At 39.1% G+C, this 27,692-nt stretch overlaps 1 protein-coding gene across 3 annotated transcripts in view; it reads right to left on the reverse strand.

The window, feature by feature from the left end:
- SERAC1 (serine active site containing 1) overlaps positions 1-26,788 on the reverse strand; it is a 45,773-nt gene extending 18,985 nt beyond the window's left edge. Inside the window, exons 1-11 of one of the 3 annotated variants that reach the window (XM_019795111.2) lie at positions 26,728-26,788; positions 26,285-26,427; positions 25,844-25,935; positions 22,948-22,984; positions 20,460-20,596; positions 19,250-19,339; positions 17,581-17,712; positions 15,274-15,395; positions 14,143-14,271; positions 2,350-2,463; positions 176-338 (exon numbers count right to left, since the gene is read on the reverse strand). In XM_019795111.2, coding sequence (XP_019650670.1) covers positions 176-338; positions 2,350-2,463; positions 14,143-14,271; positions 15,274-15,395; positions 17,581-17,712; positions 19,250-19,339; positions 20,460-20,596; positions 22,948-22,984; positions 25,844-25,935; positions 26,285-26,337 — 1,069 coding nt within the window. In that variant the 5' untranslated portion in view covers positions 26,338-26,427; positions 26,728-26,788. Of the gene's footprint in view, positions 1-175; positions 339-2,349; positions 2,464-14,142; positions 14,272-15,273; positions 15,396-17,580; positions 17,713-19,249; positions 19,340-20,459; positions 20,597-22,947; positions 22,985-25,843; positions 25,936-26,284; positions 26,573-26,727 lie in introns of all 3 variants that reach the window. The other 2 variants (XM_034669385.1, XM_011219567.3) reach the window with 2 other exon arrangements.
- Between the last annotated feature and the right edge of the window lie 904 nt (positions 26,789-27,692).

Below are 27,692 nucleotides of genomic sequence, written 5' to 3' on the forward strand. Positions count from 1 at the left end.
GATTATCCACACCTCAAGCAATTCTGTGCCCCTACTAAAATGACATGGTCTAAGGACCCATATGTAACCCTAAGCAAAGTCTTAAGTCTATTAAAAAACTAATGTATCGTGAGGGGTGGAGGTGGGAGAAGAACAAAAGACCACATCCAAAATATTCAGTACATAAAGGTGTTACCTGAGCGAACTATAGTAGAATGAAGATGTTCATTCAAAGCCATATTTCCAATGATACGCATTATATTTCTCTGTATCTTAGGACAGTCCTTGTGAAGTTGGTACAGCCTCTGAAGTAGCTGCAAGCCTCCGTTTGCTTCAATTTTATCACAGTGTGTAGGTATCTGGCACAATAAAATAATGAAAGCTCACTTTATGTTGCACAAATTCACTAACCAGGTGACCCAGCATGCTGACGGCACAGCCCGGAGGCTCCTGCTCAAGGACAGAGACCTACCTGAAACTCTTGTCTCAACTTAAACAAACACGCACACCCCTACCTATGGGAGAGGTGCCTCAAAATCACTGAAAAAATTAAGGCTTACCTCACAAGGACTTCAGAAATTTTTATCTTTATTCTCTTTAGCGCTTGGTGGGATGTGTAACCTGACAATGTCATTACTACAGAATTGTTTCAATTTATAGTGATACTTTGGCTGGCTTGAAACTACCTTAAAAAGGTTTTCTATGCTTGAGAAACCTGCCATCTGATAACAGGAAGAAAAACTCCATATAAGTAGCAGACTTTGCTTCTGCATACAAGAACTCCCAGACATGAGCACCATCTGTGGCCCCGCACACCACCCCACACAAGCCCACAGCTATGGGGCTCTCCTAAAACTTAGGAGTCAATTTTTTAAAGAGAAAGATCAAGTGATGAAAATCAAAAAGAAAGAAAAAGGGATGTGAATTTTTAATGGAAAAAAAGAGATAAAAGAAAGCCAAAAGAAATATGTAATACTATTTTAAGTCCTCACCGTGTGCCAAGGTCATTGGCATGGCCTTGGCCTCTTCCCATCACTAGTTGTACTCACTGACACTGACACATCACATATATGCAACAATTTCCATTCTCCAAATTTTTATTGAATTTTATCACATTTTAAGTGCATTTAAAAGTATGTCTTTTAGACATATATCAGTGAGATATGTAATGACTTGAGAGGTTTCTGGAAAGGTATTCCATGCACTGTGCTTTCCACTGAAGATGCATCTATTGCTTCAGAAACTAGTTTCAAGTTGCCAAAACTCCAGCTCGTTTTCCCACGTGCTCTTTTGAACTACAATGCTAATACCTCTGCTTTGTACTCGATTCCTAACTCCACTGGTGGGAACTAGAGATGACCAGAGATACTTCTGAGCCGTGTCTAATGGCTCCCAAGATTGAACCGGAGAGTTTAAGATCTCTAGGATGGGGTTTCTCATGACGTGGGATGAACCACTTCCAGCAGCCTCACCAGGGATGCCTGTTACAAATGCAAATTTCTGGACATAAGCCCACATCTACTAAATCAAAATTGCTAGAGGTGGTCAGGAAATGCTTTAAGCATGCTTCCTGAGTGATTTTTATGCATTCATGTTTAAGCACCACAGTTTGTTGCTTTTCTCTTTTTAAAATCAAGAAGGCACCAAGGGGCGGCCTGGGCAGCTCCATCGGTTGGGCACTATCAGCTCAGGTCATGATCTCAGGGTCATGAGATCAAGCCCCGTGTCCAGCTCCACTCTCAGCATGGAGTCTGCTTGTGATTCTCTCTCTCTCTCTCTGCTCCCCCCTTCTCTTGCTCTCTCTAAAAATAAATAAATAAATAAATAAATAAATAAATAAATAAAACCTTTAAAAGAAATATAAATAAATAAATAAAACTATGATCACGACAGAAAAGTTGCCATAAATGCCAAAAAATTTAAAAACCGCTAATATATGCTCTGGTTAAAATTCAAGAGTATGGTCATCTAAATATTGACTTTTTTTGCATCTGTTACATCTCTACCAGATGGTTTACTGGAAATTACTATCTGGTCATATTATTTGTAAAAATAATCTGAGAAAGGCAGAAGATAGCATAAATCAAAGGTCAATGCCATATTTAGACTATGGGTTGCTTTCTTTACGTGCAATTAAGATTAAATACATTTTTAGAAATACTTGGCAAAAATGAAATACGTGTTTTGGTGTTAAATTATGATTATCAATTCTAATAAGCAAATGGGGGAAAAAGCAGAAATTTTAAAACAAGCAAAAACCTTTTTCTTCTTTTACAAAAAATGAGGATTACTTCCCTTGAATGAGCAATCATGTACAATTTTTTCATTGTGATCATAAAAACTAAACCACATTTTGAAGATATAACTTACCTCAGAATGTTTTACCAAAGCTTCCAAACAGAACATTTCCACTGTAGCTGAAGGAACTTCTCCAAAACTTTCAGCATAAGGAAGTCCATTTCCTCCAAAACACCATAAGCCACCCTCAAAGATAATTAAAATGTTTACTGAAAAGAGTGACTCATATTTTTTGTTTGATAAAAAAATCCCTGAGCTATACACAACATATTTTGGAAGCTGAAAGGGAACTAGTTATGCAAATTGTTGCTTACTAGAACAGAAAACATATGGAATCATTTCTAGGAGAGGCAATCTTTATGTCTTTCTAACTTCTTTCCTCTGTGTCCTCTTCTCTGAAAGTCTGAAGACTAATACACAATTCTTTATCAAGTAAGAAAAGCCCAGGGTTGACCATAATGTTCTACTGTCAGATGATGCTAGTAGAGTCTACTTGAAGTCTATTAATCAAAATAATAATAAAGAGAAAAGGCATTACTGGAAAAATTTTAAATGAAGATAACCGATGATGATAATGATCAGAGAGCTTTTAGTTCTTCCTAAACTGAAATTCAAGTTCATATGGAAGAGTAAACAGAGGAGCTAGGAAAACCATGAGACAGAACAGGAGTGTGTACTAGCCCTAATAGATAGCAAAATACAAGAATAAACTGGGAAAAGAAAATTTCAACTTTGGGGCGCCTAGGTGGCACAGCGGTTAAGCATCTGCCTTCGGCTCAGGGCATGATCCCGGCGTTATGAGATGGAGCCCCACATCAGGCTCCTCCACTATGAGCCTGCTTCTTCCTCTCCCACTCCCCCTGCTTGTGTTCCCGCTCTCGCTGGCTGTCTCTATCTCTGTCAAATAAATAAATAAAATCTTTAAAAAAAAGAAAGAAAATTTCAACTTTTACTATAGATCAAACGCTAATGTCACTAGTATACAACAATCCTCTACAAATCAGTGACAAAAATACCAAAGATGCTATGGAAAAATGAGCAACAGTCATATACAGAAAGATCCTCGGAAAGGAAATCTACGACATGATGCCCAACACTTCTCATAATGAGAGGTATGCATGGTGACACCACATTAGAGCGGTTTTCATTTGTCAGAGGGTGGGGAGGCAGGCACTCCTACCACCCTGCTACTTCTACGGAGGACAACTCAGGGACAGCTGTCTAAAGTGCAAGCAGCTGTGCCCTCCAATAGTTCACCCTACAGAGACACACAAAGGCAAAGTGATACTAGTACAGGTTTGTTCACTGCAGCATTGTTTGTAAGCACGAAAGACTGAAACTACTTACTGCCATCAACACGGGGTTGGTTAAATCATGATGGGACCACTGTACAATGGAATGCTATGTGAACATGAACATTTTTGAGTCTCCTCATATTGATATATATACCAATCTCCAAGATAAACCCTCAAGTGAGCAAAAGGGGCAGAAGAGTGTATCATATGCTACAATTTGTGTAAGAGTATGTATAACTACATGAATGTGTTTGTGTGTCTGTGTCCGTGTGCTGGGGTGGGGGAGATGGAAGGGATGGAAGGAAGACTTAACTACTACTGTATCTCCTTTGAAGCTCTTGTATTTGAAGGCGGGGCCGTAGCTGTGTATACAGGCCACCTGCTGGTAAAAGAGCTCAACTACAAGGTAATGTTTTTCAAAAATGTATAAAGCCCAGTGTTTCCTATAGGAAATACAATCGGTAAATTTCTGCATTTTCAGCTAATTTATAGGGCCCATGGTTCAGTAAACCCAGGAGACATTCAAAAGTTTGGCCATTCTATAATTCTTACTCATGCTATCCTCTCTGATGTAACATTCTGTTTTTCCAAGTTTAAACATGCTTGAATTTCAAACATTTTTGCTCTTTAAATAGAGGTCTGGGAAGGGACTAACTCACTAAGAGTCGCTCTCCCTCTAGCATACATAAGGGCAAACAGCGAACTGGTGGGCTCTGGGGGATGGGGAACTTTTCTTAAAGATCTACCACCACAACCTGCCTCCCCCAAATCCCTCTCCTACCTCACACCCTTAAATCATCTGACCTCTAAGTTAAATGCTCCAAGGAAAGAAAAAGAAGAAGGAAAAAAAAAACTGCCTAGGATTCTGCATTTTTCTGGATCATTTTCTAAGTGTGATATAAGAATACAGTTCCATTTCCAACCTCATCGGCAAAGCTTCGAAGTTATTTGTGAACTGGCAGATTGTGTGGTAGTAAAAAGCACAAGCAAAAAGGAATGAATAAAAAAGGTGCAAAATCATGGTGTGGTCATACAGATTATATTCTAATTTTTTTTTTTTAAGATTTAATTTATTTGAGAGAGAGTGAGCAAGCAAGCACAAGCAGGGGGGCAGAGGGAAAGGGAGAAGCAGGCTCCCTGGTGAGCAAAGAGCCCAATGTGGGGCTTGATCCCAGGACTCCGGGATCATGATCTGAGCCAAAGGCAGACACTTTACCCAACTAAGCCACCCAGGTGCCCCTATATTCTAATTGTTAACATGAAATTAAATACACATAGGTTACTGCTGCTTTATCACTGGATTAAGATAGAGCAAGATTACATAAATTTGTAAAAATTTAAGAAATGCCACACATCAAATTCTGTAAGTGTAACTAAAAAAACAATTTCTTAAGGATCAAAGAAATGTAGAGGAAAAAGAGAGAGTGACAATGTTAAAAACAGTAATAAGGGTAAGGTATAAAAATTAGAAGGCCATAATAATAATAAAGTATAAGAGGAAATGTCAACTAATGAAGTTACAAAAGAATTTGTATCCATATTATATATTAATCATGTGTATAACAAAAACATTTTATGTGTAATTTTTTTATTATGATACTTCACTCGAGACACAACATTACTGTGGATTAACATGGTATTTTTCAAATGCATCTCGATAAGTTTATAACAGCCAAATAACTTAATACATAATAGATATTTTCTTACCATATAACCTACACTCCAATTAAACAATATCTCCATTTTTGTCCGTCATACAAAAATACTTTGATTCATAATAGAAATGTGCCAGTTGTTACTTAAGTATGTATAAGTTTGTGCACAGCTGGCTCTTTTAACAATGTCGTGATTCATGCATTCATTATTCCATAAATATTTATCGAGAACATATTGTGTGGGAGGCTGTATCTGGTACTTTGGAGATTATTATAGATTACTGGAAGGGAGTAAGAGAATTAAGTAGGCAAACAAATAAATATAAAGCATAATTACACAATGGGATAAATGTTATAAAGGGCAATAAATGCAATGAACATTTGAAATAAAGAGAAAGGTCTCCCTGAGGAGTTGACAAGCTGAGAGCTGAAGGACAAAGAGGCATCCATCTGACAAGCTGGTAACAGAGAATCCCAGGCAGAGGGAACACCAGCAGATAAATACTTCGTAAGTTCAAGGACTGGAGAGCAAAGGCCAGTGTGGCTGTGGCATAGTGAGCATGAGGGAGGGGACAGTTAGGCAGTGAAGAAACAGATTCAGTAAGCTGAAGCCAAGGGCTGCTAAGAGATGTGACACCTGAATCTTATTATCCATTCTCCTAGAAACACTCAGAAATAAGCTGTGTTTGCCTTCTCTGTTACTTACACTGATCAGCAGATTTACCCACAACCAAAGTCGGGAGGAGGGAAGGTACAGGGAGTCTGCAGATGACAATGATGGGTTCATGCCAACAAAGAAACCTCAATGTGCACAGCTCTGCACCACAGGGAACTACAGGACTGAGGAAGCCTGTCCAACTATGTGAAAGCAAGCTTCACACTCTCCTGTTTAGTGTAAGCATCTGTGTCTAAGTCCTCTATTGTTAAAGAAATCTCCCATCCTTAAACCAAGTCTGTTGGTGTCTGTCTCTCAATCATAACACATTGCTATGCTCATCCAGATCGATGTCAGCAGTGTCTTAATGCAAGGACTTCAGACCCTAATACCTAAGCTGATTTCAGAGAGACTAGGAAATTACAGGGGCAAATGATAATACTAGTACTGCAGAATTTCAGCTGGACCGTCCTTAAGCCAAGACCACAAAAGCTTTGTGATGGGAAATCATTTCAGTGCACCACATCCACTGTTCTCTTGACTCCAGGCAGCTTGTCATATTAGATGAAGAAGAAAGCACAATCTATAACGTTCAAACTTCGGCATCTCTGATTGCTTCCTTAGGCTCGGGGTCACAGACCTCCAAGAAAGGTTGAAACTGGGGAGAGGCTGACTGACTGGAAGTGTCAAGATGGTAACAAAAACAAAACAAGACTGAAAGCTGGATCCTGACACTAAAGAAGGAGCGATCTTTTTTTTTTTTTTTTTAAAGATTATTTATTTATTTGACAGAGAGAGAGACAGCCAGGGAGAGAGGGAACACAAGCAGGGGGAGTGGGAGAGGAAGAAGCAGGTTCTCAGCAGAGGAGCCTGATGTGGGGCTCGATCCCAGAGCTCTGGGACCACGCCCTGAGCCAAAGACAGATGTTTAACGACTGGGCCACCCAGGCGCCCCAAGAAGGAATGATCTTGATGGTTACATCTGGGACGGTGGAAGGCCAAGGACCACTCCTCCCTGTCCCCAGACTCTCAGCAGATTGTAGCCAGCAAATTTCCGGGGCAGATACTGGATGGCTGCCAAGGTTGTAGCTGTGGAGGTGACAGCAAAACTGGGAAGTGCTTTTACTCTCTCTGACCCAGTTCTCCCAATGAATAGAAGGAACAAAAGGAGGGAAGGCAGATCACTGCCAGAGTGGGTGGGGAGCAGGGGGACAGAGTCTTGATACTGATTCTAATTGTGGGTCCCTTTGTTTTAATGTGTGTAAAAGCTAATCTCTGGTGTTTCTGCATAAAAATTTACCACCTCAGAACACTGCAATTTGTGCAAACCAACTGTGCTTCGAAATGGTGTTCATTCGAAAACAGGAATTGCTAACCCAGGGTCATCCTTAAGTGCCTGGGGTAGATAGATTCAGGGTAGGGAGGGCATATGCATGTACAGGAAAACGTTGTGTCTTTATTCCTGACACCTCATAGAAATTCTGCATTGCATTCAATTATAAACACAGACAATAAACTACAGTAACAGTAGCAATCTGTGTGACTCTGTCAGCAATAGAGAGTGCAGATATTTTCCTATCACATCTTATCTGCTGCAGCTTTCTGAAAATAATGCTAGGACCTTCATTCCTTTGAATGCCAACTGCGCATCTCCTTACTGGTGACCCAGAATTGACACTGCCATCTAGTGTCCAGTCACCAGCAGTTATTTGAGACCCACACATGGACAGACTAGTCCTTAGTTTTATATACTTATTCAACCAACCAACAACAGCATTCACACGGATGTCTTTAAAAAGCAAAATTTACACATTGAATTGAACCACACGAAACTGCAGTTCTCCCCAAATCTCAAATGGTTCAGGGAGAAAAACAGTAAATGTGTGTAAACAGACATATAAAATATGTCTATAGAGAGATATGGAGTAAATTGGGGGGTCAGAAAACAAATGGGATGGGGGCGCCTGGGTGGCTCAGTCGTTAAGCGTCTGCCTTCGGCTCAGGGCATGATCCCAGAGCCCTAGGATCGAGACTCACATCAGGCTCTTCTGCTGGGAGCCTGCTTCTTACTCTCCCACTCACCCTGCCTGTGTTCCCTCTCTTGCTGGCTGTCTCTCTCTCTGTCAAATAAATAAATAAAATCTTAAAAAAAAAAAAAAAAAAAGAAAACAAATGGGACAAAATAGTAATAATTGGTGAATCTTGGTGAAATGTATTATTTCTGCAATTCCTGGTTTGAAATTATTTCAAAACAAAAAGTTAAGGGGCGCCTGGGTGGCTCAGTTGTTAGGCGTCTGCCTTTGGCTCAGGGTGTGATCCCAGGGTCCTGGGATGCAGCCCCGCATCGGGCACCCTGATCAGCAGGAAGTCTGCTTCTCCCACTCCCACTCCCCCTGCTTATGTTCCCTCTCTTGCTGTGTCTCTCTCTGTCAAATAAATAAAATCTTAAAATAAATTAATTTTTTTTAAAAAGTTAAAATATTTAAAAATAAACTTCAACTTTCCTGTTTTAAATGTACTGTTATTTGGGCACCTGGGTGGCTCAGTCAGTTAAGCATCTGCCTTGGCTCAGGTCATGATCCCAGGGTCCAGGGATTGAGTCCTGCATAGGGCTCCCTGTTCTGCAGGGAGCCTGCTTCTCCCTCTGCGCCTCTGTCTCTCATGAATAAATAAAATTTTTAAAAATAAAATAATAAATGTATTATTATTAATGCATCAATAAGAAGTACATGTATTACGCAACAAAAATTATTTTTGATAACAGTATTTCAATATACTTGGTTTCCTTTGTAATCCTATGCATTGTGTTTTATGCATCTAGAAATGACTTCACAGACTTCACTAAATCACCAAAAGAGGTCCATGGTATACAAAGGTTAAGAGGCCCTGTTCTAAAACCAAACAGCCAAGGCTAAGTAACCCCTTGAGGAGTAGTTTTGTATAGAAGCAGCAGCATATTGCCCCTGAAAGGTGCTTGGAGACTCTCACAAGGCAGCTTTGGCATATATCTAAAAACCATGGAGGGGCACCTGGGTGGCTCAGTCAATTAAGTGTCTGCCTTAGACTCAAGTCATGATCCCAGGGTCCTGGGATCAAGTCCCGCATCGGGCTCCCTGCTCCGCTGGGAGCCTGCTTCTCCCTGTCCCACTCCCCCTGCTTGTGTTCCCTCTCTTGCTGTCTCTGTCAAATAAATAAATAAAAATAAAAATTAAAAAAATTAAAATAAAATAAAAACCAGATGGACACCCCTCCTATCTCTTCATTCCCAGCTTCTTGGTTAGTAAAAAATCTGAGAAGCCTGACTAAGTGGGGGGGGGGGCGGTGGTGTTGAGAACAACTAAAATGGAATTGCTTATTAGCCTGATGAGATGGGGCCTCAGAACTGAAACTAAGTTAAACATTCTTTTTTTAATGTTTAATTAAAGATGTGCTACTTTTGTTTTTTTAAAAAAAAGGTGTTCACCTCTTTGGTTAGGTTTATTCCTAGGTATCTTATTGCTTTGGGTATAATTATAAATGGGATTGACTCTAATTTCTCTTTCTGCTGCTTCATTATTGGTGTACAGAAATGCAACAGATTTCTGTATGTTGATTTTGTGTCCTGCAACTTTACTGAATTCGTGTATCAGTTCTAGCAATTTTTTGGTGGAGTCTTCTGCATTTTCTATAATAAAATATCAGGTCATCTGCAAACAGTGAGTTTTACTTCTTGCTTGCCAAATAAATTTAACCAAAGAGGTAAAAGACCTATACTCTGAAAACTATAAAACCCTGATGAAAGAAATTAAAGATAACACAAAGAAATGAAAAGACATTGCATGCTCATGGATCGGAAGAACAAATGTTGTTAAAATTTCTATATTACCCAAAGCAATCTACACACTTAATGCAATCCCTATCAAAATACCACCAGCATTTTTCACAGAGCTAGAACAAACAATCCTAAAATTTGTATGGAACCACCAAAGACATTAAACAGCCAAAGCAATCTTGAAAAAGAAAAGCTGGAGGCATCACAATTCCAGACTTCAAGTTTTATTATAAAGCTGTAGTGATCAAGACAGTATGATACTGGCACAAAAATAGACAGATCAGTGGAACAGAATAGAGAACCCAGAAATGAACTCACAACGATATAGTCAATTATTTTTCTACAAAGCGGGAAAGAACATGCAATGGGGAAAAAGTCTCTTCAACAAATGGTGTTGGGGAACCTGGACAGCAACATGCAAAAGAATGAAACTGGACCACTCGCTTACACCATACACAAAAATGAATTCAAAATGGATTAAAGACCTAAATGTAAGACATGAAACCATTAAAATCCTAGAGGAGAACACACCCAGTAACTTTTCTGACATCAGCCATAGCAACTTCTTATTAGATATGTGTGCCGAGGCAAGGGCAACAAAAGCAAAAATAAACTTTTGGGACTTCATCAAAATAAAAAGCTTCTGCACAGCAAAGGAAACAACCAACAAAACTAAAAGGCAACCTACGGAATGGGAGAAGATATTTGCAAATGATGTATCTGATAAAAGGCTAGTAGCCAAAAGATATAAAGACTTATAAAACTCAACACCCAAAAAACAAATAATCCAATTAAAAATGGGCAGAAGACATAAACAGACGTTTTTCCAAAGAGACATACAAATGGCCAACAGACTAATGAAAAGATGCTCAATATCACTCATCAGGGAAATGAAAATCAAAACAACAAGGAAATAATCACCTCGCACCTGTCAGAAAGGCTAAAGTCAACAACACAAGAAACAACAGGTGTTGGGGGGGCACCTGAAGGCTCAGTTAAGTAGATTAGTGGCTGCTAGTAGCTGAGGCCAGGGGGAATAACGAGTGACTGCTAATGGGTTCAGATTTCTCTTGGGGATGATGAAAATGTTCTGGAATTAGTGGTGATGGTCGCACAACTCTGTGGGTATACTAAAACCAGTAAGTTATACATTTTTAAATGGCAAATTTTATAGAATGTGAATTGTATCTCAATAAAGCTGTTAGTTTAAAAAAAGAAAACTGGTTGAATTGGAAATATCATCATGGTATTTAAGAAAATTTAAGAAAAGGTCATTGCTCTGCTCTGTTACTTAGAGCTATGAGCTCTGGGGTCTATCTTCGTGTAGAATGATACAGTATATGTACCCCTCAGGCCTGGGTTTTGGAGTCTAATGCTATTTTCCACTAAGAAGAACCAGATCTCCTTTGGGGAGCAACCAATTCATGTTGGAAGGTGGGAAAGTTAAAAAAAAGCCAGAGACATCTTATTGTCAGAAAACAAAGGTGCTGGGGCGCCTGGGTGGCACAGCAGTTGGGGCGTCTGCCTTCGGCTCAGGGCGTGATCCCGGCGTTGTGGGATCGAGCCCCACATCAGGCTCCTCCGCTGTGGGCCTGTCTTCCTCTCCCACTCCCCCTGCTTGTGTTCCCTCTCTCGCTGGCTGTCTCTATCTCTGTCAAGTAAATAAATAAAATCTTTAAAAAAAAAAAAGAAAGAAAAAAGAAAACAAAGGTGCTTTCATAGCCACCTTGGGGACTGAACAAAGAGCTAAACAAAGAGCTCTAGTGGCCAGGCAGGCAGTGGCATTCTGAGCATCAAAAAGAAAATGATGATAATTCACTGAACTGATTCCAAGACATGGACCAATTGGGGAAATTATATAAAGTTTACTAGAGAAATCCTATCTATTGACGTGTCCCTAACCTGTTCCTTTCTGTCTCAATTGAGAAAAAGAAAAATCATTAAATTGGCAAGAGAATATACGATACTATAAATTGCTTTACTGATAACATACTTTCCTCTCACTGAGATTATATAGTTGTTGCAGTAACGGTGACGGTAACTTGTTTTGGTTTGTCTTAGACATTTTATGAAGACAAAGAACTTGCTGAGATGATACCGCAAGAATAATGGAATTCAGTAACTGCCCTCAGGTGGGCCAGAGTTGGAGTCTGTTTAGGATGTTACATTCAGGACACCATGCTCTGATTCACTCGAATAAAGCCTTCTGCTACGTATGCCAGTTATTTACATCTAGTGAGTGGGCCCACAGCTAAAGCAGCAGGAGTAGGGGATGCAGGGGGAGGGAACATAAACGCCTCAATCAGAATGGCTTTCATGTGTGAAACACCCCGAAGAGCACTTTGAGAGCTCTGACAAGACGACGCATACACCTGGGCATGCTGACCCATGACCTTCTGACCTGTGTTTGGTCTCCTTGTTCACACACCATTTGCCACTACATCCTATAACTGCCTACTGGCGCCTTCCTGTCAATTTCGTCACTATCCCAAGGGGAGCCACCCTGATAAACAATGGCCCAGTCCATGCCTTGATCATAAAAAGTGAAGGGCTCAGACTTATCATGTAATGGGAAGCCATTTGGAAGGCTTAACGCAGGAGCATGAGCAGATCTAATTCATGTTTTTGTTTGTTTTTAATCACTCTGGCTGCTGTGAAGGCATACAACTGGAGAGACAAGTAAGGAAGCTACTGTGGTGTCTGAGATGAGGAGATGTGATAAGGAAGCTTTCTGGATCCAGCAAGATGGTGAACATGGCTTCTAGTGAATCCCCCCATCTACAAACATCTAGAAATGTCTAATGAAATGTAATACAAGCTATTTTAAAACATAGCCAAGTTCTAAAGAAAACAGGAAGAAGAAATCAAGGAGAGTCCTCAGGTGACAGAACTGAAGACAGAACCTTCAGCAGAAGCGGTGAGCACGGGGCGGCTAACGTAAAATGCCCGCAGGCTCCTTGGATGGGATTTTACCACTTGTTCAGCACAAGCGATGTGGTTTTGAGTCTCACATTCAATGGGAATTAAATTTGAGATACCTATATAAAGGCAAGGCCCTGGAAAGTTTGCCCTCTCTCTAACAGAGTCTGGAAAACTCTGCCCACCAGCCCACAAAAGTAATGAGAAAAGCCTGTTTCTGCTTGGGGCTTTGGATGAGAAACCAACCCTAAGACTATGCCATCTACAGATGTGTCTGAATGTATACTCCCTATGTACCACAGAGATCCTAAACCAGGGAATTAATATCAAACTAGTCCAGTAACAGTGAGACCCCTGGGGGTAAATACAAAAGCTGCTCTGTGAGGACAGATTTACAATCCAGGGTGCTTTGGACTCCCACAGTAAACGATCTGTTCGGCAAACTCACAGTAAAAATACATAAGCCACGTTAACCCACAATCTAATATAAGAGAGTCAATGCAACTCCAAACAGTAACTAACACCTCAATAAACTGAAATAATAGAAGACAATGAAAGAGACTTAAAAATTATTCAAAAAGTGACAGCAAGAACAGAGCCAAGATGAAAGAACAGGACAGTATGAGAAAGAGATGATGGCAGCGAGGGCGAGGTGGTTACAGTGCAGATAGTGAGGCAAACGGACTCAGGCTGTATTTGAAGGGACAGCTTGCAGGAACTGCAGACTGGCTGAATGTAGAAGGAAAGAATAACAAGAGTTCCTAGCTGTTAGCTTAAGCAACTAGGTGGATGCTGTGCCATTTACAGAGATGGAAAAGCTAAAGGAAGAAGAGCTTAGTGGAGAAAGGGTAGGGTCAACATGCTGAGTTTAGGACATCAATTAGACATCCGAGCAGAAACAACAAGTAGGGGGTGCCTGGGTGGCTCAGTCATTAAGCGTCTGCCTTCAGCTCAGGGCATGATCCGGCATTATGGGATCGAGCCCCACATCAGGCTCCTCCGCTATGAGCCTGCTTCTTCCTCTCCCACTCCCCCTGCTTGTGTTCCCTCTCTCATTGGCTGTCTCTCTCTTTGTCAAATGAATAAATAAAATCTTAAAAAAAAAAAAAAAGAAAGAAAGAAACAACAAGTAGGAGGTTGAATACTCAAATCTAGGACTTGGGTTAGAATGTAGGATTAGAGACATCACTTTAGGCGTCAGTAGCATACAGATGATATTTAAAACCTTGTAAATTACTATCTATTCATTCTTCAAGATGTAACTTCAGACTTACCTCCATGGAGCCTTACATGACCTCATAAGCAGAGTGAAGGGCTCTCGGAGTAACCGATATCTCTTATACATTCTGCGATTTTGTTTACCTGTCTCCCCCCATCCCTAACAGTGTCTGGCACACAAAAAGGAGCCAACATGCTTATTCTGTTCCCGGATGACCAGTCTAGGGTTCCACATGCTAGCCCCTGGCACAGTATCCTAGAAAGGGTGGGCGGGGACTCCAAAATATTTACTGAATGAATAAATGAGCTAACCTTCTGAGCAGCTAGACTTTGACTGCTTTCACTCAGAGCCAAAGATGTAAAATACTGGATACACTCATCTAGCTCCGTTTGAGGTAAAGAAGCCAGCAACTGTCTGAGCTCCTCTTCAATGGAAGAATCCTGTAATAAAAAGGAAATAAATTCTTCATAATTAAGCTCAACAACTGAGTACAACAAAAGTACCCAAAGAATCAAGGCCAAAACAAAAAAGCAAAGATAAACCAGTGTTTTTAGTCTTGAAAACTGTTGCCCACTGAAATACATAGAGAGGCACTTACTGTTGAGTTCCGTACCTCAGTCTGAAAGCCCTATTGCAAAGTTTAGGGCTTTGACTCAAAATGGATTGTTATACTCTAATGAAATCTTGCTTCTATAAATCCAGAACTCATTACTATCTGATCTTCTCTAATAACTTCCATCTAGCATATTCATTTTTCTATTTTTCAATAATTGATTCCAAGTTTTCAGATTTTCATTTTCTAGGAGCGCCTCGGAAAGGTGCTCAAAAGCACACCCTAATACCTATCAGTGGTTGGTGATTAACATCTACGTGGAGTAACACATTAATATCTACGTGTAGTGGTTAGTAAAAACCTATGCAGAAGGATATATTAATATCCACACGTAGTGGTTCTCCCGGGGCTTTTTGCACCCCAAGAAACACTCGGCAGTATCTGGAGATAGTTTTGGTTGTTACAACTGAGGGGACTGCTACTGGCATCCAGTGAGTGCACCAGGGATGCTGCTAGATATCCTACAATGTGCAGAACAACCTTCCACACCAAAGAATTATCTGGCCCAAAATGTCAGGAGAGCTGACAAAAACTCATCTACAGCAGTACTAGAACTAGGGGCCAATTCACCAATGTTGACTGGCTGTGAAGTTACCCTCTGCTGTACAGAGACTCCCAATGACCAAAAGGGGAAAATAACACAAGAGAAACAACATCTCCTGATAAATCAAGAAATCTTTGTATAGAAACTACAATTTCAGGTTTACATCTAGTCTACCTGCTTGTGAAAAGTAGCCAACAGACTGCTTTTTGAATGGTTACTTTGTACCCACAGTGAAGATGATGTATTAATATACTTTACACTCACTGGACTATTGTATTTACTTACTTCTTTTAAAGATGGCAAAGGAGGTGGTGGAAGAAAAAAGCGAAGATCACTCTCTTTGCTTCGTGCCAAACCAATGAGAGTTCTCAGATCACAGGCTTGAGCAATTATCCTATACTGGTAATCTATTGTAAAAGTATGTTGTTAGCACCCAAATTAGCTTATAGCTGTTTCAAGAATTAAACGGACAATTTAATTTTTAAACTACAAGTTTGTGATTCAAAATTTCCCAAGTCTCTTTTCATAATTACAACTGCCTTTACAATACCGGTAAACCAGATATCCATTTCCACGCCTGATCTCATAATTCTCCTCGACATATATGCAGGTACATCATGGTCTCACCAACCTATTTGAAGAACTGAACTTCAAATGTGAAAATTGATAGGTCAGAACCAATTTAACTTCTCCTTTTCTTTGTAATAATTCTAGTGTTTAAAAATTGTTTTGATCACTACTTAAAAAACCTGAGGTTGCACTGAGATCTACTGTCCCTGGTACCAGGTGGTGCTTTGCTTCCCATGATGTCTGTGAATAATCTGAGGTTCCAGATGGTGGTACTTTGTTTTAGCCTTCATGATTTAACCAGTCCAGCCTTTATGTATTGCTCTGAATGACTGTGCCCACCCCCCCAGATTCATATGTTGAAACCGAATTCCTGATATCATGGTATCTGGAGATGGGAAACTTTGGAAACCCCGTGACTGGGATTATTGTCCTTACAAACAAGACCCAGAGAGATCCCTTGTCCCCTCTGCCACACAAGGACACACAGTGAAAAGCTGGTCATCTATGAACCAGGAAGTAGGTCCTCACCAGACATTAAGTCTGCCGGCACTATGATCTTGGATTTCCCAGCCTACAGAACTGCAAGAAATAAATTTCTATTGTTTATAAGCCACCCAGTCTGCAGTATTCTGTTATAGCAGCCCAAATGGACTAAGCTATGTATCAAAAATAAAATTACAACCACCGAAGCAGACATTATTTTTAATAATGGCAGTTCATAACCTGGGTGAGTTCTTTAAGATCAAGTAGGGAACTTTCCCAAAATCTACATGCCTGGGCTCCAACTCTGATTTTTCTGATATACTAAGTCTGAAATGGAGTCCTGGAAGGTAGATTTTTTTTTTTTTCCAAGATTTTATTTATTTATTTTGAGAGACAGGGTGTGTGTGTGCAGAAGCGGTGGGGGGAGGGGCAGAGAGAGAGAGGGAGAAGCAGATTCCCCGCGGAGCAGGGAGCCCTAGGCAGGGCTCAATCCCAGGACCCTGAGATCATGCCCTGAGCTGAAGGCAGACGCTTAACTGACTGAACCACCCAGGCGCCCCTGGAAGGTAGATTTTTTAAGAGATTTTTATTCTAGGGGCGCCTGGGTGGCACAGCGGTTAGGCGTCTGCCTTCAGCTCAGGGCGTGATCCCGGCGTTCTGGGATCGAGCCCCACATCGGGCTCTTCTGCTGTGAGCCTGCTTCTTCCTCTCCTACTCCCCCTGCTTGTGTTCCCTCTCTCGCTGGCTGTCTCTATCTCAAAAAAATAAATAAAATAAAAAAAATTTAAAAAAAAAGATTTTTATTCTAAGTCTTCACTCACAGTGAGCAAGCTTATAAGTTATATAACTATATATATATAATAAGTTATTATAATTATAGCCACCAATCAACTTGTATGGAGGCAGAGATCTTATTCTGATACTTTTCTCTGAAAATATTCTTCTTTCTTTCTCCCTTTTTATAAGTTGACTCTACTTACTGATAAAGTATACTTCAGTCCTTGTACTATAATCACAGTAGATCTGAACTCTTGCTTATGTACTGTTACTGTAGAACTTGCAATTTTTAAATACAATTAAATGTTTTAAATCTTCCTTTAAAAACAATAAACACACACAAATCAGGTACATTTGACTCAGTATTAGAGCCAAGTAAATTGTCAAAGTGAGAACAAGTTTAACTGTATGGTGCAGCAAGCAATTAAAAATGTATTTCGTTAAACAGGAACCAAAAGAAAATGCAAATACGGTATTAGGCTATCACTATCAGCACCAAGAGTTTCTCTCATAAGTAAAACTTCGTTCTGGTAGAAAGTTACACAAATACATCTTCCTCAGGTTTGAGCCCGTTCTTATCAAACACATCTGGCTACCAGGCCAGCAGTTTTCTACATTCTCTATCAGTAGAGTTTCTTTTTTAAAATTTTAATATTCAGATTTCCTGAACTATTTTCCTTTCCTGACATCTCCTCTCCCCCCTTGCTATCAGCAGTCAGGAGCGAGCCGGCGGAACGGCAGGTGCTCCGAGGGCCGCATTACCCTGCCAGTGATGGGTCTCCGACATCTCCTGCACGGCCTGCAGTCGTGCTGCTCTGTGCCCCGACCGGCTCTTCCTCAGGAGCAGCCACACAGCACATTCGTGATCCTCTACATCAACTGTACTAAAGGCGTCTTTGCGAAAAGAAAAAAAGAACAAGACAACATAAGCAGTGTGCACAGTTAAAACAACACGTTATCCTCCCACTTATTTAAGATGGTAATTTATAAGTACTTGAAATCTACAATAAGAGACTGAAATCCATTTCCAGGTATTGGTAATGACTGATAGATTTGTTCTTAGTTCTGTCATATTATTTTGTTAATATTTATTATGTATGTTATCATGTGCTTTTATTTTATATACTATGTTGCTTTCACAACAGGGTCTTTTTTTTGGTTGCTCCTTTCCCCTAAAAAACTTTTCACTATGAAAAATATCGATCATGTGGAAGAATTAAAAGAATAATACATCAACATTCATATGTTTACAACTATATATTTTTTTCAAGATTTTTTTACTTATTTGACAGAGAGAGACACAGCGAGAGAGGGAACACAAGCAGGGGGAGTGCGAGAGGGAGAAGCAGGCTCCCAGTGGAGGAGCCTGATGTGGGGCTTGATCCCATAACGCTGGGATCATGCCCTGAGCCGAAGGCAGACGCATAACGACTGAGCCACCCAGGCGCCCCTGTTTACAACTATATTTAATAAATTTTATTATTTTTCCATATTTGCTTAATCTATATGGCTATGTATTTTTTTTTGAAGGTTTTATTTATTTATCTGAGAGAGAGACAGAGCACAAGCAGGGGGGAGGCAGAGGGAGAAGCAGACTCGCCACTGAGCTGGGAGCCTGATGTGGGACTCGATCTCAGGACCTGGAGATCATGGCCTGAGCCGAAGGCAGACGCTTAAGCATCTGAGCCAGCCAGGCGCCCCTGGATATGTGTTTTTTTCTAAACCACATGAAAGGAAGTTGCAGATGTAACATTTGACCCTTTCTTAGTCAACCTGCATCTCCTAAGAATAAGCCTGCATTCTCCTACATACACACAATGCCATTATAACACCCACGAACACGAACAAAAATCTTCTACAACCATCTAAAATCCAATCTAACTCCATATTCAAATTTCTCCAAGTGTTCAAAAAATACCTTCAGAGCTGTTCTTTAAAAGCAGGATTTGATTAAGTCTCTTTAGTATTTTTTAATTCTTGAAAATTTTCTCATCTTTCTTTTTCACGATGGCAACTTTTTGAAGAGATCGTGTAAGCTCTTTCATAGCTAGCTCTACACTGTAGATTTGTTTGATTGTTAAATCCACATCATTGATGCAATATTTTCATTATGAGAAAGCACGGGAGTGATTTTCTAACAAATTTTAAATTTTAAAACATTCACCATGAAAAAAGGGTATATTTAGTTTCAATATTTATTTACAACTATCTAACAACAATACATCCACAAAGTGGAAGGAAGAAAACTGTCCAAGGCATCAAAATTAAAATCACCCTTAAAATTAAATATAGCCCAAGGAATAATATCACTCGATTTTCCATAGCTATAATAAATGTCAGTATAAGAAATGGGGAAAAAAGATCTCAAGTTGATCATCAAATGACTTTCAGATCACTGATAAAGACTCCAAGTTAAATATGTGATACTTACCAGCAAATGGGCCCCGCAGTATTTTAGCTGATGTTGCCAATACTTTTCTTAATGCTTTGTGAAGCTCTTTTCTTGCCTGGTAGGTGATTCCTAAGATGATTATAAATTTAGATAAAACCAAGTATATATTCTCAACGCTATGCTCCACTTCTTTAAAGAAAAACATATGAACTCTAAATTTTTTCAAAAAACATAAAATAGCATTTTTTCTTTTAGTGTCACTATCAAAACAACTAAAACCATTATGTGAACACAGAGCTCTAGATCCCAAAATAAGATTGCTCACCAAATCAGGAAAAAATTAAAAAACTAAACAAACACAAAAATACCATCTAACTAAAGCTAACAAAATCCTCATATGCAACACAGGATCAGCTACATTCAGAATGTCCCTGAACAACAGCCCTTCTCAAACTGAAATTTGGAGATGCCTTACTATGGAGATGAAGCTTTGCTATATGGATAAATCGTAAACTATAAAAATTATCTGTGTAATTGAAATTGTAACACACCAGGCGAGACAATAAATACAAACAGGACAGATGGGGATTCATACAGCTGTAGAAAGGGAAGAGTAGAGCCTGCCCCACTCAGAGAACGTCATGTTGTAACAGGCAAGGTCACTCTGGCCAACAGTGTAGGAACAGGCAGCTGTAAGTCAAGGGTAGTGACTCACCAGGCTACCCATACCTTGACGAAAAGATACGCCTCTGCTCTAAAAGTTCATGCTCATCAAGCAACTGTCTGGTTACTAACTAGGTTTCCCTGTGACCTAAATAGAGAAGAGGAATGTTCTGACTAGTAAAGACAGGTTTTCCGGTCTCTGTGACAGATTTTTCTCCCTCTGTTAATAAGTTGGTATTCAGATTTATGAATCCATGTCATGATTTTAGTTTGCGTGAATAAATCCCTTGAAGCAAAAATATATCTGAGCGAAGTGACAAAATCATATCACTAAGGTGTGGAATTCCAAGTTGAGACAAAAATAGCCAGCTAGTCTTCCCTTCACTTAGTTACAGGAGAGTTGCAAACCTGAATTAAATATGGTAGTCCAAAATTTGGTCTTCAATTACTTAAGAACTTGGTTCTCACAGGGTTTGTTGACTTTTAGCATGAGCTGAACCTGCCTTGTTAACTGTGTTTTAAATACTCAATTTAATAACTAGCTTTCATTTTTCACAGACATGGGATTACTTTACCATAAACTTACCATAATTTTCTCTTTTATCTAAAGAAACCGTGTGCACATATATATATGACTTCATTTTTTCTTTTTCTACTACTTGAGTATCTAACGTCAAAGATTTCTTCAGGGCCAGAACTTCATATGTAAGAAATAAAGAACCGCTTAAAAAGAAACAAAAAATTCATCATAAATACATGATCTAAAGGTAACACAAGAGCTACTATTTTTTTTGTACATGACAGAATAACAGAATTATATTGGTTATGGAGCTCATCAGATTACTGAATATCACATAAATTCAATGGCTCAACCCATACGAAGGCAGAGCTCTCGAGCCTATGGATCGAGAGTTAATATTTCCTACAAGAGGTGAGAAAAGGTTAAAGGGCAAAATTTCCCAAAAAAAAGGATGGGAAAAATAAGTACTTAGTAAACACTGAGTGAAATAAAATGTTTTCTGAACGAAAAGTTTTATATACACTATCAATTTGCATTCCATAATGAACAAAAATTTCCTCAACATATACCCTGTTGACTGAGCCAGTCTTTTTTATGAAGCCTTTTGTCACGGAATCTTTCATTCTTCTTACGGGGAAACATAATATATACACACACATAATATAATAAAATGTACGCATATAACATATGCTTTATTTATATACACACGTATAAATGCGTGCACACATTTCCGTTTAACGAATAACAACAACAACATCCAGGCAAAAAACAGAACGTTAACAGTACCCCAGACCCCACAGTGTGTCCCTTCCTGATCCTGACCCTCTCTCCTCTCTATAGCTAATTATTATTTTGATTTTTATTACAATAATGTCCTTGTCTCTCTTGACAGTCTGCCATCTATACATGCATCCTTACACCACCGAGCTTAGTTCTGTCTATGGACTTCACCGCGATGGAATCACACGGTATGCATTCTCTTGCTCAGCCTCGTTTGTGAGATTCGTTCATGCCGCATGTATCAGTTCATACACTGGTATTTTCATATGCTATGTGACTCAGCGGTTGCATGGATATACCACAACTTACCCATTCTACCACAGATGGGTATTCAGGTAATTTCTAGTTTGAGCCTATTACAAACAATCCTGTTACACACCTTATACATCTACACGGTACACACATGTATATGTTCCTCTAGGATACTCATCTAAGAAGGAGAATTACAGACTTTCTGACAGTATACATACTATTCAACTTTATTCGATACTACCAAACTGTTTTCTAAAAAGTTTAGCCAATTTGTACTCCCATCATCACCAGCATATTTCTCCTCTCCTCAGAGCTACGTCTAAAGTCAATTTTTAGATGTAAAATACAACGTTGTTATGTTCTCAAAACGAAGGGTTTTTTTCCTGATCAGACTGACCTACACACTCCCTAAATCCAGACACAAAGGCTGCCCCGTCTGGATTCAGGACTTAGTTACATCAGTTATACTAAGCATTCTCCTCACCTTTGATTTACACCCCAAAGTTAAAGCAGATAAGATAGAAGGGACAGACACTAGCCAGCACCAGAGAAATAGAAGGCTCCAAAGAATCCTCCCCTCTCCGAGAACTGAGCACCCAGAAAGAGCAAATGCATTCAATACTTCTACTGTGCTTTCCATGAAAGATAAAATTCTTCACTAGAAATTATGTGATTAATTTTCACTATATTCCTGAATATAACTGTGAAACAGACAAATAGACGTGACTATATCTTTTCCCTGGAATGATTCAAAGGGAAAAGTCATCTAACTACCTTTTGTCTTACATTAGTGTCATGGAGAAATGTATGTATTTGAATAAAATGCCAAATGCATCTCCTTTATCATTTCAGCATCTAAGAGTTATATATGTATATACACATATATACATACATACATATGTGTGTATATACATATGATGTCATATGTATAATAGTGAAAAAGAGTATTAACAAATACAGTAGAACAGTATTAGACATATATTANTAGACACATATTAACGTATATACCCCCATTCCAAAGAAAGGGAAGAAGGTCACTCCATTCACTGAGCACACGCCTCTGAAGAGCATGGAAGGGAAGATGTCAAGCTGCTGGTTTTCTCAGTCAGCCTCAATCCCCTTTCATGAGTGCTCTATGGTGGTTTAAGGGGTTTTCAAAAATAATTTTGGCTACAGTCATTTTTTACCTTTCTGACCCACTTTAGAACCCAACACAAGATGTGATTTTAGATACGTGAAAGCTAATTAGTGAGCGCCTGCTCTGTATGGGTCAAGGGCTTTCCTCAGAGCAATGGTACCTGGTGGGTACCATCCCCATTGTACCCCTGGACCTAAGATAAAACACTTCTCAGATAGTTAAGTAACTGGATTGAGACAACACTGAATGGAAAAACCACTGATTAATCCACCAAATTCCAAAATCTATACCTATCTGCCACCCCATGCTACCGTAAATCACTTCCATTGGGATTTCAAATAGTAGTATAAAGAAGCCAATTAATATTTCATAGTTGACACTTACCCTAAAATAAGTGATCCAGTAAACTTTATTAAATTTCCTTCAAAAAGAAAGGAAAAAAGCAAATGTGATGAGTTTCATTTTTAAAATGTGACAGGAAATAGGCAACAGTGTCTCTACCTATATTATATAATTGGATAAGAACTTACTGATATTTTCCCATGATTATGATCAATTACTACCAACACAAGGCTTCCTATCGCCAGTGTAGACAAACGAACCAATAAGCACTGGGTACAAAAATATACTCCGTATTCCATACTCATTCTCACTTCCTACTATTCTCCCCTTCTTGTAGCTCTTATCCCATCATCTCCAGCAAATCAGCAGAGACGCCAGCGCTACTGCACCAGTAAGGCTGCCAGGCCTACAGAGCTTCCACTGAATGCGACAGCCTTGAAGCTAAAGTGCCATCTGACTCCTTCCAGTTCTCAACCAATTAAATAAGGGAACGGGGAGAATTCTCTCTAACACTACTAGGATGATACTGCGGGGATTATGTTTGTGAAGCAGGGACACAAAATGACTTTCCCCAAAGTAATTACAGTATAGTTGATGCTTAAGTGCCATATGTATATAGCCCCATTAAAAATACTGGTTACATCCTACAAGTTTACTTATAAAATTTTTTGTTTGGAACTTGGAAAACTTTTTTTTTAATATAAAAAAAATCTCCTGGGGAAGACACATCTAGCTACCTATTTGATACACATAAGCCCCTTAATCCTTACTAACACAACCTAATTACTATCTGGAAATATTCAAATTCCTGACTCTTGCAGCTAGGGCTGGCCATGCAACATAGTTGTAGCCCGTCGGATACAGACGGAAGTCTGTAAGTAGAGATCCCTCCCCAAATAAAAAGACAAAGCTTCATAAGATGATTCTTGGCCTTTCTGCCTTCTTGCTAAGAGATTCAGCAACCATCTTGTGACTGTGAGGACAATAAAGATAATGGAACAGGAAGACAGGAGGATTACTAAACCATGTTCCTGCTCTGAACTGTCTCTATCTTGACTCCCTGTTATATAAGAAAAATGAAAACTTTACTAACTTAAGCAACTGCAGTCAAGTTTTTATTACATGCACTGAACACAACCTTTACAGATACATTACCCATAATCGTCAGGTACTGCTACCTGCCTGCAAAACCTACATAAACTTTAATTTGTTAGATGTGTAGAGGTAGCCTGTTGTCAAAGTTTCAACTTAGGCTACTGAGAACACATTCATTCTCCCCACGGAGAGATAAAGAACTCTCCTCGACCAACTTCTCTAGACATCAGGCAAGGGAGATGGACATTCCTCCCAAAGTCCAAGACCTTAGTAGTGGTTCCAGAACTGGGAAGGGGACAGTTCTAGGAGGTCTGCAACGATGAGATCAGAAGTTGTGACAGAGCTTCCTGACTGTGGGACTCCTCTACGATGTTTTTCATTCTAAGATGGCTTCCTGCCCTCCCCACCCCCGAGCCCCCCGCCCAACCCTGTGGGCCCCGGGAACAGCTTGTTTCCTTCACTACTGGTACCACCTGCTATCTTTCTTTTTCTCTGGGTCCTGGGAACAGAGTACAGTCTCACAGCCTTTCTCCCATCCTAAAGTAAATTCACTACTCTTTGTTCTTTAGGAATGATGAGAGAAGAAAAGCTCCCTTCTCTGTCCCAACCCCTCTTTTTATATTTAAAATAAAAATCACAGATTTTTCTAAATTTTCTAAATTCTAAATTTCTAATTTCTAAAGTAAATTCTAAAGTAAATTCACTACTCTTTGTTCTTTAGGAATGATGAGAGAAGAAAAGCTCCCTTCTCTGTCCCAACCCCTCTTTTTATATTTAAAATAAAAATCACAGATTTTTCTAAATTTTCTAAATTCTAAATTTCTAATTTCTAAAGTAAATTCTAAAGTAAATTCACTACTCTTTGTTCTTTAGGAATGATGAGAGAAGAAAAGCTCCCTTCTCTGTCCCAACCCCTCTTTTTATATTTAAAATAAAAATCACAGATTTTTCTAAATTTTCTAAATTCTAAATTTCTAATTTCTAAAGTAAATTCTAAAGTAAATTCACTACTCTTTGTTCTTTAGGAATGATGAGAGAAGAAAAGCTCCCTTCTCTGTCCCAACCCCTCTTTTTATATTTAAAATAAAAATCACAGATTTTTCTAAATTTTCTAAATTCTAAATTTCTAATTTCTAAAGTAAATTCTAAAGTAAATTCACTACTCTTTGTTCTTTAGGAATGATGAGAGAAGATAAGCTCCCTTCTCTGTCCCAACCCCTCTTTTTATATTTAAAATAAAAATCACAGAATTTTCTACATAAAAAGGATCTATCCTTAAAAAAAGATCTATCTTAACAACAGAAGCTCCATGAAAACAGGGACTTGGTCTTAATCCACATTGTATCCTCAGGGCCTAGAATAGTACCTGGCACATAGTAGATAGTAAATAAATAATTTGCCAAATGAATGAAAGATAATCTAGGCCTATCTTCTCTTTTACAAATAAAGATTAGTAATAAATAAGGTAAATAAAGACAGTAGACCAGCCCTAGATCCTAAACTCCCATAGGGCAAGCACAACATCCTTGCCCACTGCTGATTCCCAGAACTTAATACTTGTGCCTGGCACCCTGTTTTGCAGAAACTTAATAACGAACGAGAACATATTGATACTTGAGTTTGAAAGGAGTCTGAATCTGACAGGAAACGGGGGAGGAAAAAGATTCCCAAGAGATTCCCATGGCTCTGGGTCTACAAATTTGGGGTGCACCAATGATATAGAAAAGACAGAAACAAATCTGAGATTTATCATAGATAAAGAAAGTTTTTGTGGACCACCTGGAAAACTCAGCCACAATTCTAGCAATGTTTCTTTAAGAAATACTGTTTAAACTGTACTCACTGATATCTCTCCAGTATGTGGTACTTTTGGGCAGAGGAGTTAAGGTTCTTATTCTTCTGCAACAGATGACACAATAAGCAGCCAGGGACATTCTGTGTATTTAGAACAATTAAAACAAATTTAACTTGACAGCTAATTAAAAACATTTAACTATAAGAATATGCCACAATCACAGTGGTTTGCCTATAGAGTTAGATTTTTCAAGACCAGGAAAAAACCTTTTCCATTAAAAAAGAAATTTCATCCTTAAAAAAGACATACTAGAATAGAATTTTGTTAGTACTTTGATTATTTTTCTTCACCCTGAGTCCAACTGTGAACAATGACTGTTAGGAAGCAGAAAACACTGATTATTAATCAGAATGTCAATATACGAATTTTAAAATTTTTCAGTATCTTTTAAATATATATATATATGCATACAAAAATAGATATATTTACCTTTGATGACTGAAGGCCCTACAGAAATGAAACGTGCTCAAAATGGAAGACATACTTAGAACCCATGGAAGTATTTAGCTCTCCTCTAGCTCCTTCACGATGGTACCCAACATGGTTTAAGATCTTTGTTAACTGTTGGCATCCTATCAAAGAAGGAGAACTGTTGCTCAACTACTTCATCGACTGAGTAAAGATGATAGAAATATGATGCAATGGTTTCTAGAACAACTCAGTATTCTAGAATCATATCAGATTGTCTTTGGAAAAGGCTTTTTTCTTTTGTTTTTGCTATAAAGGAAAAGAAGAAAAGCGTATTGAGGGATTCATGTGAGAAAAGGTCTTTTGCTTCAACAAGTTCTAGCAGCTTTATAGGGATAAGGGGGAAATTATCTGGTGTATACATGCAAGAAATATCTGTTAGAGAGAGCACAAAATAGGGGCACCTGGGTGGCTCAGTCAGTTAAGCATCCGACTCTTGATCTCAGCTCAGTCTGTATCTCAGGGTCGGGAGTTCAAGTCCCACGTTGGGCTCCACATTGGGTGTGGTGCCTACTTAAAAAAAAAGAGAGAGATAGAGATAACACAAAAATAAAAAGCTTTTACATTTTTTCTTGTAATTCCAGCACATCCACTGATGACTAAGCAAACTGGTTTAGGCAAGAGGTAAACTTGTAAAGGTCACTATTTTAAAGATCATTGTTTCTTATTTTCTCACTTGTTTAATGGGTTGCTACTACTTCCTCACTGAGACATAAGGACACCATAAAAATTATATAAAGACTGCAATGAAGTAGATGCTCATAAAACCAGGGCAGAATGCAATGTAAATTATTTTGAGTTTGTGTACAGATTTGCATTTTAATTACTACATGACAATTTAAGTAAAACAAAAATGCAGAGAAAAATACCTATCGCTTCTTTCAATCCTGAAATTCTGACAGCAATCAACTCTAAAATATTATGCAAATACTCTTTACTACTACTTCCCTGGCCTAAAAAGCTTCACATTGTTACCCTAAACATACCCCACCACCACCCCCACCCCAGCAGGCTTCCTTCCTACTAAATCCTGGGAATAAATCTAAGTCTACTGGAAATATGTCTTCATCTTATTTCCTTCTGGGTTTCCTCAGATGACATCACTGGCCCTTGCAGTTCTCTTGCAGAATAACCTGCTCCATTTCTAACTCTCTCAGTTCCCTCAGAGTCTTGATGATTTCTCTGCTCTCTAGCCCCAACTAACCTTCCATCCCTTACTCGTCTGGGAGTGAGCAGCCAGCCAGGCTCGTAGCTGTCCTTCCCTCCCCACACATCATTCTCTGGCTCCTTTCTCAAAGTACTAGACCCCTCCTCTTCCTTTTCTTTTTTAAGATTTATTTATTTATTTGAGAGAGAGAGAGCAAAACTC

Source organism: Ailuropoda melanoleuca, chromosome 10 (genome assembly GCF_002007445.2).
Source record: "Ailuropoda melanoleuca isolate Jingjing chromosome 10, ASM200744v2, whole genome shotgun sequence".
In the NCBI taxonomy this organism is placed as follows: domain Eukaryota; kingdom Metazoa; phylum Chordata; class Mammalia; order Carnivora; family Ursidae; genus Ailuropoda; species Ailuropoda melanoleuca.